Here is a 12,198-nt window from a genome sequence, read left to right as displayed (position 1 = left end):
GCAATTACTTTGTAATTGATTTTCTTAAAAAGCAATTCATAACTTGTTAAAGATGTTCCCTCCTTCCCCTCTTCACTGTTTTTTCTCTAATCTCTGCCACTGTCCAGTATTTACAGTCATAAAACCTATTTGTTTCCCATTGCTTAGGGAGATGACGCTTCTAGAGAGAGAAAAAAGATGAGACCTAATGATTTGTAAGAGTGTATTTAGTCAGATCCTCTTGGGGTATGAGTCTAATTTGTACAGTGACAACTTCAGTGTAAGTAACCAGAGCAGTTACACTACTTGCCTCTGTTGCCTCTGTAAAATAGAAGCTATTTTAGAATAGATCCTGTAGAACAAATGCTATCATTGAATTCATGATTGACTGTATGGGAACCTGAATGAGGTGATACTGTAATACTAAGAGCTGTCCTTCTGAAAAACAGTCTCCCAACACCTGCGCTTTGTACACTCAGCAATGAAACTTCCTCCTTTTTTCCACCAGGGCCTGCAGCTGGGAACTCAAGAGCTGGAGGAGATGGGAAGCAAGTTTTGCCTTGCTCTGCTCATTCTGCACCTCAAATCCTTGCCCTGCAGCAAGAAGGTGATGGCTCAGGCAGCGCTACTCCTAGATCTGGAGGAAGAGATAACAATAACAGACCGGGCACAAAGGTCAGTGACAGTTTCCTTACAAATTTCATTTTCCTCTCAAAATATTACTTGAGCATATGGATGGCACTGTCTCAGTGAATTCATCAACAGGAAACTGAAGTTTCAGGTGATACTCTGTCCACCTCAGATCTCCTCTGTGGAGTCAATCTCCTACAGGGAAGATGTTCTCTAGGTGAAGGACTTTGATGGTATGATTTAGAAACAGTATGCCTGATTCTGCAAGGATTCGCACAGTTATTCCTCTTTTCCTCACAGCATTGTATCCTACAGACATATGAAGCATAGGTTTGTGATTTTTGGTGCGTGTGATGAAGTCATTATCCAAACAACCATATGGGAGGTGTTTTTTCCTAATTGCAAAATTCATTTCTTAGCTTCCTGTGTTCAATGGGATGTATGCAAGTGAGGTTGCCTCATATGTGGGGAATTTGGCCTGGGTAAAGGTCAGAATATGGGATGCTTCAGCTGTGATGAAGCAGAAATGTATGTGCTCTTTCTAAACCATGCTATTCCTAGTTCTACATGCAAGCACTTACTCTTGCAATATTGTTTTTCCAAGACAAATGGAGGAAAAAATAACTGAGTGATGTGATATGATTTGAAGTTCCCAGTGGGTTTGTTATCAAAGAGTGCTTCCAGCTTCATCAATGAAAAGCCAATTTTTTCTGTTGCAGAAATGCCCCCATAATTTACAGCAAACTTCCAGTCTTCCCCCTGCAGGAATACTTAACTGACATTCGCACCACCTGTTCCTCATGCCTGAAACCATTCTTACAAGCTTGTTCGTGGTTTTTAATGTTTATGGGGAACAATGAAAAAAAGAGAACTAAAATATAGAGACATTCCTTTTGTATAGCTGTGCTCACTTGTACATATGAACACATAAATGAAGCAATTAACATGTATCCTAAATGGTTTCAGTACTGGGGACAGCCATCCGAGAAATCGTTGGTGTCTCATTAGAGAGAGCTACTGAAGCCTGGCCAGGTGGATGAATTTGAGATATAAATCAGATTTTCCAATTCTGAATTAGAGCTGGAGGAGTTTTTGCATGAAAGTAACTTCAGGGAAGGAAAATATTGAACTCTGACTTGTCCCAGACACTGAAAATAAGTTGGTCATACCAACTCCATGAGCACTTTCTCTCATTTGTGTGGTTTTCCATTACCTTTTTCTTTGGTTGGTTTCATGTTAGTGAGCATTCATTTCATTTTTCCTGATGTTGTGTGGGCGATGAACCTTTACCAATATAGCAGCTCTCTAATGACAAATACTTTTAAAGAAGTTAAGAATTAAAGAAAAATCCCTTACCTTGTACAGCTCCCATGCCATTCCATATCTGTTTGTGGTGGTCAAAAGCAAAGCGCTCTGTCCCTTCAAGGTTCTGTGTCATCTGGGGATGGGATGTCACTGCTGAAGGCAGTGTGATGGTTACTTGTTCATTTTCACTCCAGTGGGTGGAATTGCAGATTTATGGAGTTCTGATGGGTTAGGTGCAATTAGTTGGCATTTGTAGTACAAGTAAACATTACATTGTTTGCTCCTGTCTAAAGATTTGCCATATTACAGGAGCTTTTTGCAAAAGATCAGGAAAAGGGAGATGTGGGGACCAAGGGGCTTGGCTTGTAAGTGTATTCTATTTTATGATAAATAATTCATTGAAAAGGATTGTGCAGCTTATTGATTCTGATTCAGAAAATTAATATTTTGCTTCTGGGTTTCTTTGAGTCTCGCCAAGAGAACTGCATAATTTGATTTTAGAGGGAATAAGAGGCCTAAAGCAACCAAAGGAAGAATGCAGAATAAAGAGAGCACACTGCTATGGGCAGGAGAGCAGCTGTATCCAGGCCTCTCCCCTAGCTCAGACTTTGAAATAAAATAATGCATAGACTATGAAATAAAAAACTGATTATCCATCAGAACTGGAGGTTGCAGTGTGGGGTTCCACTCGGTCTAATCTTACTCTGTAAAGATGAAATCCAGTCTTTCTCCATTTAGGTAGCACAGGGAGCTCAGCAGAGTCTTTCTGCTTACTGGTGGTGTGTCACTACATCAATGGTAATTATAGTCTACTTTTGCCAAGACTAGAGCTGTCTTTCATGGTTTAAGGAGCAGGAAGTGTTTATAGCTTAGAACCAGTGCTGTTGTCTTCTGTAGTTACCACAAAAAACACTTGAACACTTTCTATGCTTTCCTCTTGTGAGGATGGAAATAACCCAAATTATTTTTGTACCTTTGCCAAAGCAGAGTTGAACTCGGGGCCTGCAGGTGCTACACAGGAGCGACCTAAATGGTTACACTGTGGGATGTCTTTCTTGTGTGCTTTACACTGTGAGCAGAGGTGGTTTAAACACCTTGCAGGCAATCCCTTTTCCAGACCTCTGTACTGTGTAATGAATAGTGGGTGTTTAAGTGGGAGCCAATGGGTCTGACTGCAGCTTAAGTTTGTTTTTGGTAGAGCGTGTTGCAGAAGACTGTCTTGACTGACTTTCTCACCTAGAGAAAGATACACATATGGATGTTTCCTATCAGAGCAGGATTAACAGTGTCAGAAGAAAACGATGACTGTCACTCGACCTTGATGAAAATACGATCTTTATTTAGTTGATAAGGTTCTATTTTGCAGAAAACATGCTGAAATTGCTCTGACCACTCCAGCTGTGATCAGTGAGATTAATTGCACAGTGCTTATGTTCAATACATCTATCTAATTTTCTAAATGTGCATTTCTGAGTGCCCGTCTCTATAGTACTCCGGGTGACAGGTCAAGCCATGGAAAGAGAAGTTAATCCAGTACTGGACAGATCTGACTTCCAGGTGATATGTCTCATGGCAAAGGTACATAGATCACAAGCCAGAGGTCTTTTATGTTACGAAACTCCTACGGTTCATGTTCTGCGTTTGTGTCTTTTTTTTTGTCATGGTGTCTGGTGTGCGTGGCATTGACTTGGCATCTCAGCATCTCCCTCCAACAGCGAACATTTTCACCTGTCAACGTTTATAACTGGATGTGTCTTTTAATTTTCCTCTTAGAGCTCTCTCTGCTCAGGGCATTTTGCAGCCTTACTTTTCCGCTACTGCTGTGAGGAGGATGAAGGAGCAGGCTGGACACTGGCTACTTCTCTAGAATAAACTATTTGCTCTGTCAGAGTCAGTGAGCGGTAGATCGAAGCAAGGTAATAGCTACTGGGGAAATGACTGGTCTAATGGAGGCATCTTGTGTGAATGGGGGATTTCTCCTACCTGATTTCATAGTGTTCAGTGTACAGTCTCCAGTGAGCCGAAGAAAGGTGTGCTAAACCTTTAGTGGTCCTAACAAAATGTATTTTGGTACACAGGCAAGAATTCCTTCTTGACCTCAGTCTAGCACATACAGTATATGAAGTCATTCAGGAGCATTAACTGTGTAGTAAGTTCCCAGCAGAGGCAGGGTAACAAAGTAGCTATATCTGAAAATAAGCAAAAAGGGAGTTGAATTTTTGTCTCTGGGGCTACATTACTAATAGAACAGTAGAGTATTTCCCCCAGAACCTGGAAATCCTTGGAGAACATGAAATTCACATAACAACTCTTCATCTCTGGTTCTCTAAGGGCAGCTGTCTTAAAGACCAACAGGTAACTACTGAGATTATTGCCATGAGATGCAGTGAGATCATAGGATTCTGGATTACCTGAAAGTGCTTGACTGTGTGGAAATAGTTTAACTCTGAAATCTCTACAGTACACTGCAAGTTCCTTACTCAGATATTCTCTCTCCACAAAAACCTCCTATTTACTTCCTACTCAATGCTCTACTCAATGCTGTACCTTTCTAAAACTGGGGAAAGTCTAGTAAGGGGACTTTTGTTTTAGCTCTGTTTAAATGGTATGTAAATGATGTGCTAGCAGAGTCCTGGAACCAGTACTCCAAAGGTTGTTGGTACCTAATATATTGCTTCCCATGATTATTAGTTGAAGACAAAAACAAGTGATTCTTTAAATGTTTCCAAAAAGAATATCATCCAGAGAACATCCTGCAAACTTCAGAAGCATAGATGCATCTGGGGATGGAACAAACTCTTGATCATCCTAATACAATTCTCATAACTGCCTGTCTAGTGGTTAAATTGTTCAAGGTATCAGCCAGCTTTTAGTTAGCATCCTGTGCCCCTGGGGCATTTCTCCTTAACTCTCACACTTGTTTAGGTGCCGTCACCCTCATATTGCACAAGACCTACTAAAGAACTTAGTAGTTTGTGGGTTTTTCTTTTCAGAAACTTTTTATAGGTGTTTTTCTGCATCAAAAGGCTATTCCTCTACCAGCAGGCCAGTTTTAAGGACCATTCTGCCAAGTCAAATGTCAAATATGTGGAGGGTTAACTGCATTTTGCAGCCATCTTCTGAAAAACAAGGTAATGTATCAGTTGATTGTAGAGGCATTTTACTCTCTTATCTCACAAAGATACAGTGCTGTAGATGTTGGCCTCACAACTCTGCTTTTGCTCAAGAAGAGCCACTAATTCTTGTATTTCCAGCCATGTCTTGCAGTCAGTTCAGGCATTCAGAAGCTGTCTTCTGGGAAAACAAAATGACAGCATGTACTTCAGACATCATGTTTTTTGATAATAAGTTTCATGCCTCATTTGCTATGAAACAATTGGGTTTTAAGTCAGTGCTGCCCAGGTAACTTCACATTTTTCATGACCACAAAGAGGATGAGAAGTGACTGCTCACTAAGAGCAGGTTTCAGAAAGCATTACCTTGTTAAGGGTGTTTTCCCCTTTTTCCTCATGTTTTGAACGGATGGCACTTCTGTTCATTCTCTTTTTGCATTTGTGCCTTTGAGTGTTTTGCAAACACTGCAGCAGTTGTAGCCCTTTGTTTGGGAGGTGTTTCTTACATACTGAGGCAGACCCTTGCAAAGTCATTAAGTGTTTTCTGCTGACTCAGATATTATTCATCTCTTGTGTTTCTTTATCATTTCTTATGTTTCTTGAACAGAGATAAATTTCTCTCCTCCCCAGATGGTAAATATACCTTACTGTGATATTAATCAGAAGCAGAATGTTTAATCACTACCATGGCCCTTTGTCCAAGTGCAATCTATTCATCTTCCATACAGTGAGCAGTTAAAATGGTCAGTGAGTGGATGGCAAATCCAATAATATACAAGAAGGATTTGTAGATCATTTGGAACTGTGCTTGCTCTTCTCCTATACTTCATTGATGCACCATCACAATCCTAGATAGTATTGAACTGTTGGATTTCCCATCTCTTCTCTGTAATGCATCCTCGCCTGATTATGGCTGTGCAAGCAATTCTGCTCATCTTTTAAGCTATGTGGCCAAAATGCCATTCAGATCAAAATAGAGTGAAGCAGACCCAAAGGTGGGAAGTTCAAAGAGCAAAAGAACAAAGAAGGAACGAGGCGTGTTGGTTTCAATTCATGCATCTTTAACACATATTTAAACAGCAGAATTACGACATGATAGTTCTGTGCAGTGATGGCAAATGGCTCCCTTGCTTCCTGGTTTGTGTCTTCCTCTGCTTACAGGTGAATGTGGGTTTCGTTTGTTGTTACAGTTTTTTGTTTGTTCGTTTAAATTATATGAACTGGAACTAATTTTGGCTGAAGTGTTTGAGTGCAAGACAGTGCTTCACCCTCCCAAATGCCCCATCTCCTCATGGTTCCAACAGGCTGAGTACCTGATCCACTGGGGCAGTCTGTACGGTTGGACTCTGGGGAGTCCTCTGACACATGCATGGAGATGAAAGGGCTCTTTCATCATTTTGTGAATCTAATTCCCTGGAAAACATCAGCAGGAATCATCTGGTAGTTTTGATTCAGATTTCTGTTTGATTGAACGTTCATTTTTCTTTAAGTAAAGATTTGGAACATTTTTAACCTTGATCATCTGTAGACATTAAATATCTTGGGGCAGCTTTCAGAAGGAGAGGTTATTTATTGATTCCATTTTTTAGCTTGGTCACAAGTTATGTAGCTGTTAGAGGAATTTGAAGTTTCTACTGCTTTGTGAACATCTATGAATGTGATATTCCTGTGTTTGGATGCCTGAGCAAAAAGGGCATGGTGATGGTGATAGCTTATTAGGTAAATCCAAGTTTCGTGTTTGCCATACTGTGTCATGTTAGTGGTGTAGAACATGGAGCAAAAGGAGCTGCTAATGTATTTCATATAACTCTTCAAGGGCACCGCCTAACTTTTAACAGTAAAGGAGTGTGTCAGCTATGAGAGCAGCTGCAGAGTTCTGGGGTAGACTCACATTACTGTAAGGAGTCAGAATCAGTTTATGACTACCAGGAGGTATTGCTTAAATACATATATACTCTACAGTGCTCTTTCATACAGATGCTGCAAAAGGGGAGTATCTTCTTTCTGTCCAGGGTCTGACGTAAAACCTTGATGTGCCTGCTCATGAGAGGAAACACCTCCAACTTTGGATTTAGATCTATTACTGGATTCAGATTTTACTCTCAGTACATATATATTGATAATTGTGTTTTGTAAATAAGAACATGAACTTTCTTCCATCCCTCCCTCCCTTCATCCTTCTCATCCAGCACTCTTCAGCGTCTCTCCTTTGTTAGTGTGAGAATACAAGCCCAATGAATTCTGTGGAGGTTCAGCCGAGCAATGCAGTCTATAATTAATGTATTTGGTATTCAGAAGGCTTTTATGTAGCTGTGCACAGGTGAGCCACTGTAATTCAGCAACTTTTCATTAACACTTTCTGGAGCTGTCCCTGTTTTCTTCCTATTGATTTTTATTATTATTATGAAATAACCTTGGGAGCCACACAGATCTTGTTGACTGTTACCAAATACCAGTCCAAGCCTATCTCAGGCTGGGAACAATTATTCATGCTTACTTCAGAGGTAATTCATTTATCATTTAATAGCTAATAATAGCAATTTAAACAGCAGTAGGAAGGGATGAGATGAAAAGAGCAAATGGCAGAAAAAGGAATCACAGAAGGACTGCATGCTATCATATCGAAGGTTATTCAAATTACTGTACACGTACAGATCTGACTGGAGTACCGATAATGAACTTGTATATATCCAGCAGAACAAATGGGCTCTGCATTGCCCTTTCTGTGAGGCACATTGCTACTGCCTGGTATTAGACATTTTCGTATTGATTAGGAGCATCTGTATTTCTGTGGTACAGTCCTTTTCCCTTAAAATCGTACTTGAAATGTGGAAGTCATTGGGTCCCTTCACATGCTGGGATAAAAATTTACTTCTAAAGCAATCAACATTAATTTATGAAGTTATGAAATATCTCCCAAAAGACTGGATTATGAGGGATATGCACTTCCGTCTGAGGTGATCTTTATAGACCAGGATAGTGCTGACACTGGAACGGGATAGAGTCTTTCCTAGAAGTCACAAAGGATAATGAGAGGATTGATATGTTTAGACTTACAGTCATTTTGAATGCAGCCAGATGCGACAATTTTGGGTTGACCATGGATCAGGTGTTTAAGAGGCAGTGTTAGGACACTCCATATAACATTATTGCAGAGCTAGGTGGTGAAGGCTTTACCACACATCAGTCCTGCACAGCATTGATGGCGGCAGGGTTACGTGTGCTGCTACTGTTTAAAACATTAGTGTTTAAAATGGATGTCTTCTGTCGTGGGCAAAATATGATAGAAGGAGCTGCATCCTCAGTGAAACCATCAGTGGGATCCACGTTTTCCTCAGGTCAGAATTTTATATGTATTTAAGTTTCTCAGGCAATAAGAGCAAAGGAAAGCATTGTGGTTCTGATACAGTGATGCTCATCAGCACACTGTGTCCCCATCTCTCTGTTCTTTCTCTGCAGAGGGAACACATGAGATTTGTGCTTTCGAGGCAAACAGCTTATTGCAGGTTTTGGTCTGATGCCCAGCCTGCAAATGAGAGTCTGACCAGGCCACTTGTACTGTGGTGACAGTATACAGCTGCTATCTAGGAGCATATCAAAAATCTTAGCAAGACAAATGAGAGACTGAACAGTTATAGGGATAGAAAAAGACAGATAAATTCATAATTAAAGCTGTCGAGTTGCAGTAAAAGGAACATTTAACTTGGAACGAAAGTGGGTGGGCGAACAAAGTGTCGTATTTGGAGGTGAAAGTTGGCACTTGAACAGCATTTTTAAAGTACTCCAAAGCCACCTCCACTGACATCTCAGCTCTATTGTATATTCTGTCAGAGGCTCTGGCTGTGCAGTGTATTGTGGCTGTGACTCATGCGCAGCCCCTGCTGCTTGCTGCCATATGAGATATTAGAGAGACAGACATGGCAGGAGTATTGTGTGAGACTGAGGTAAATACGTGCAGGTTGGTGTTTTTAGACCCAGCACACACATGTACATGGACATATATGCATAGAGGCATAAACATGTAAGCCAGCTGCTGTAGCCTGTGGCGATTCATTATATCGTCTCAGAAACAGTGGGGGTTTATTAAGATGTATAAGCTAAATGAGATATTAGCAGGAAGAATTTGTGAGAATTTGGCTGGAGCTGGGCCTGCAAAGATGTGATGATAAGATCATGTGATGTTAATACTTCATACGGATCTTCACAGAGGGTTGGAACTTGATGATCCTTGAGGTCCCTTTCAACCTGAGTATGGTTCTGTGAATACTTAACATCTGAAGAACACACACACACAAAAATAAAGCCTAAAATCTCAAATCCAATTCCCATGAATACTGGGGGAGTTCACTCACAAGATGAAGACCTGTGCCATTTTGGCCACGGCCAGTCTGTAGATAACAGTAGTTCAGGCTGAGCAAAGACAACATGCCAAGCACTGGCCACCACCAGAGCAGGAAGGAGAAGCAGGGTATGTACACTGTAAGAGGATAGAAGAAAAAACAGCTGTTTCCAGCTATTAGAGCGTGTTCTTTCCATGTTTCTCCCCTGATGCAGTCGGAGTCCCTTGCTGAATATGTCTCTCAATCCTGCATCCATTTCTTCTTGGTAAAACTTGTGTTTTTCGGATGGATGTGAAGCTAATTTCTGGAAGGATGAGTTTCATTTTTAAAGTAACAGAAGCAGGCTTTGTGTGGTTACGCTTTCAAGTACATCCTTAACCATTTAAAAGTGCATTACCAGCAGTGTTATTTATGGTATCTTATTACCTGTTAAACTATAATGGCTTCCTATTAAGCATTAACAATTAGTTACTACCTTAAATCCCTCTTTCAAAAAAGAGTTAGAGGAATTGGAGCTTGGAGGGAGAGTAAGCAATGGAAGAAACTAAATTCAAGAAGAGCTATCAGGGCAGTATCATTAGAAATAAGGAATAAAGGGAGGAATAGAAAGCATCTATTCCTGTCTATTCTGTCTATTCCTGTGTAATCTGTTTGTTCTGTCTGGGCTGCTCAACAAGTTTTTACATTACACTGTGTACTTCAGAATTGTTTCTGAAGATGCCATTCTACAGTATCTTCCATAAAGCATCAGCATCTCATTAAAAGATAAAAGTCCAAGGTATTCAAATAGCAAGCAAACTCCCAGTATCAAACAACAAAACAGTGTTTGATCTCCTTTGAACTGCAGGGGGCAGCCAAGAATTTGGGTATTGCTACCTGGATTTGTCTTGTCAGGCTTTCCATCGCATTAATACTTATTTTTCATTGTAACACACAACCTGTATTTTCATCTGTGAAGATGTGAATCATGAGACAGGATCCATTGTACGATGTTCAGCCAGTCAGGAGTCCTTCCTGACAGTGCCCAGCATTAGAGATTTCAGAGAGATGCAAGAAATTGCCATCGTGGACAATTACAAACTATTCCCACCATATGGGGGAATGCCTTTCTATCTTCAGACAGTTATTTATTTATACTTGGAAATGTGAGAAATTATAGCCTTTCCAAGTAATTATAATAACAATAATCCTTTCTAATGAAATGTTCCAATGTTCTTATTTTCTGTACGAGTGGTTAATGCTTTTTGAGTCTATCAGTTGAGTTTCATAGATCAGATGTGTGTTGCTCAGAAAATGTTTCCTCTCTTCAGCTGCGCTTTCACCTTTGCAAATGCATTTTTGTCCTCTGCTGTAAGAGAGAATAATTGGGAGTGCCCAAATTGCCAGTTATTTTGTAAACAATGATTGTCTCTCTTGTGCATCTGGTCACGAAAGACACTCATATTTTTTAGCCTTCCTATTGCTCTAATGACTTTAATCACCTTCTCTGGAACCGTCCTTATTTATCTACTCAGACATACAATCTGATTTTTGGGTGGTCCAGTATGGACTCAGTAATCTCTATGGGTCCCTTCCAAATTGGGTTGTTCTGTGATTCTATGTGTTATCCTTTAACATGTAGGAAGACAGGAATTCAGGATGGCTTCGATAGAGAAAGCAGAGCATTTCTTAAAATAAGTTTTGTAATATTTTCCATCCTGTTGTCTGTAGGCCTTGCAGTTTATTGTTTTCAGGAAGGATGGAGGTTCCTGGATTAATCAGCCTTATCATCACCTGATTTGATGAATGTGTTGGAGAAACCATTTTATCTTTAAGTAATAATCTTGGAAGATTGCTGGCCACAAAGAGGGGTTGTGAAGGAAACCAGAGTCTCTCAGGTGGGAATGCATGCCCGTAAGAAATGATGTCACTTTTTATATTTAGATCTTTTAGATTTCAGCATTATGTCTGACTTGAAGACGGTTCTCACCTAATTAGTCCAGAAAGGATGAAATGGAAAAGAGAGAGTTGAGTGGATGAGGATGTCATGCTGGCAGCTTGTGGGCAGCACAGGAGCAGTGAATAAGATAGAGGGTCCCCATAAGAAGCTGGGACCTAAGATCCCTCCCTGCTTTCATGGAAGTGAAAAACTGCCTTAATTTCAAGAATTTTCTGTATATACATATATATATATATATTATTTTTTCATGGAGATACAAAGAATGGATTAGGCTGAAAAATTAGTTGGGTCCTTTGACAATATGTCTGAGATGTCTTTGCCATTTTCAAGGAGCAGATTGGAGACATAAGATGCAGAAGCAAAGCTTGTGTTCACTTTTCTCTCTCTCTCTCTTTAAAATCATACCCAGGTTCTTTTTGTGCAAATGTACTACTCAGGATCAAAGCCTCTGCTCCAAGTGGAGGAAGTCCCTGGAGAGCAAGGCCTGAAAGCTAAGCCTCTAATACTGCTGCTGCTGGCCATACACCAGGTACTGCTTGGGAAATCTAGTCATGCATGACCCAGCACCTGGAGATAGAGAGAAACTGGGAGCAGTGTACTCAGCATCCCTGCATAACTTCTGATCTTTGTTCTCTTTGCTAGCTCATGTCCTTCTTTTGGTCGTGGTCCATCAGGAGTTTATTCCCAGCAGTGTCAGATATCTGAAAGACTCTTCTGTAATGCAGCATCCACTGATTCCTTAGGCTTCTCAGAAGTGTAGTTTCTGTCATATGGACTGGGGTTTATCAGAAAGTGGATAATGGATAGGCTCACTACAGGTCTCTGCTTATTTTGGTGTATTTTTCCTCATTTCTGGCATTTCCATCTCCTTACTGAGTGGCTCTAAGTTAAC

The 12,198-nt window shown here is 40.4% G+C and overlaps 1 protein-coding gene across 1 annotated transcript in view; it reads left to right on the top strand.

Annotated features, from left to right (window-relative positions):
• The window catches only part of LOC146760311 (cytosolic carboxypeptidase 4-like), a 94,176-nt gene that overhangs the window by 70,512 nt on the left and 11,466 nt on the right, over positions 1-12,198 (top strand). The window contains exon 5 of the mRNA XM_085550805.1: positions 488-654. Coding sequence (XP_085406931.1) covers positions 488-654 — 167 coding nt within the window. The remainder of the gene's footprint in view (positions 1-487; positions 655-12,198) is intronic.

Source organism: Coturnix japonica, chromosome 6, assembly GCF_054131305.1.
Source record: "Coturnix japonica strain WE chromosome 6, WE-NBRP24, whole genome shotgun sequence".
Classification (NCBI taxonomy): domain Eukaryota; kingdom Metazoa; phylum Chordata; class Aves; order Galliformes; family Phasianidae; genus Coturnix; species Coturnix japonica.
This window is presented reverse-complemented; position numbering and strand designations above follow the sequence as displayed.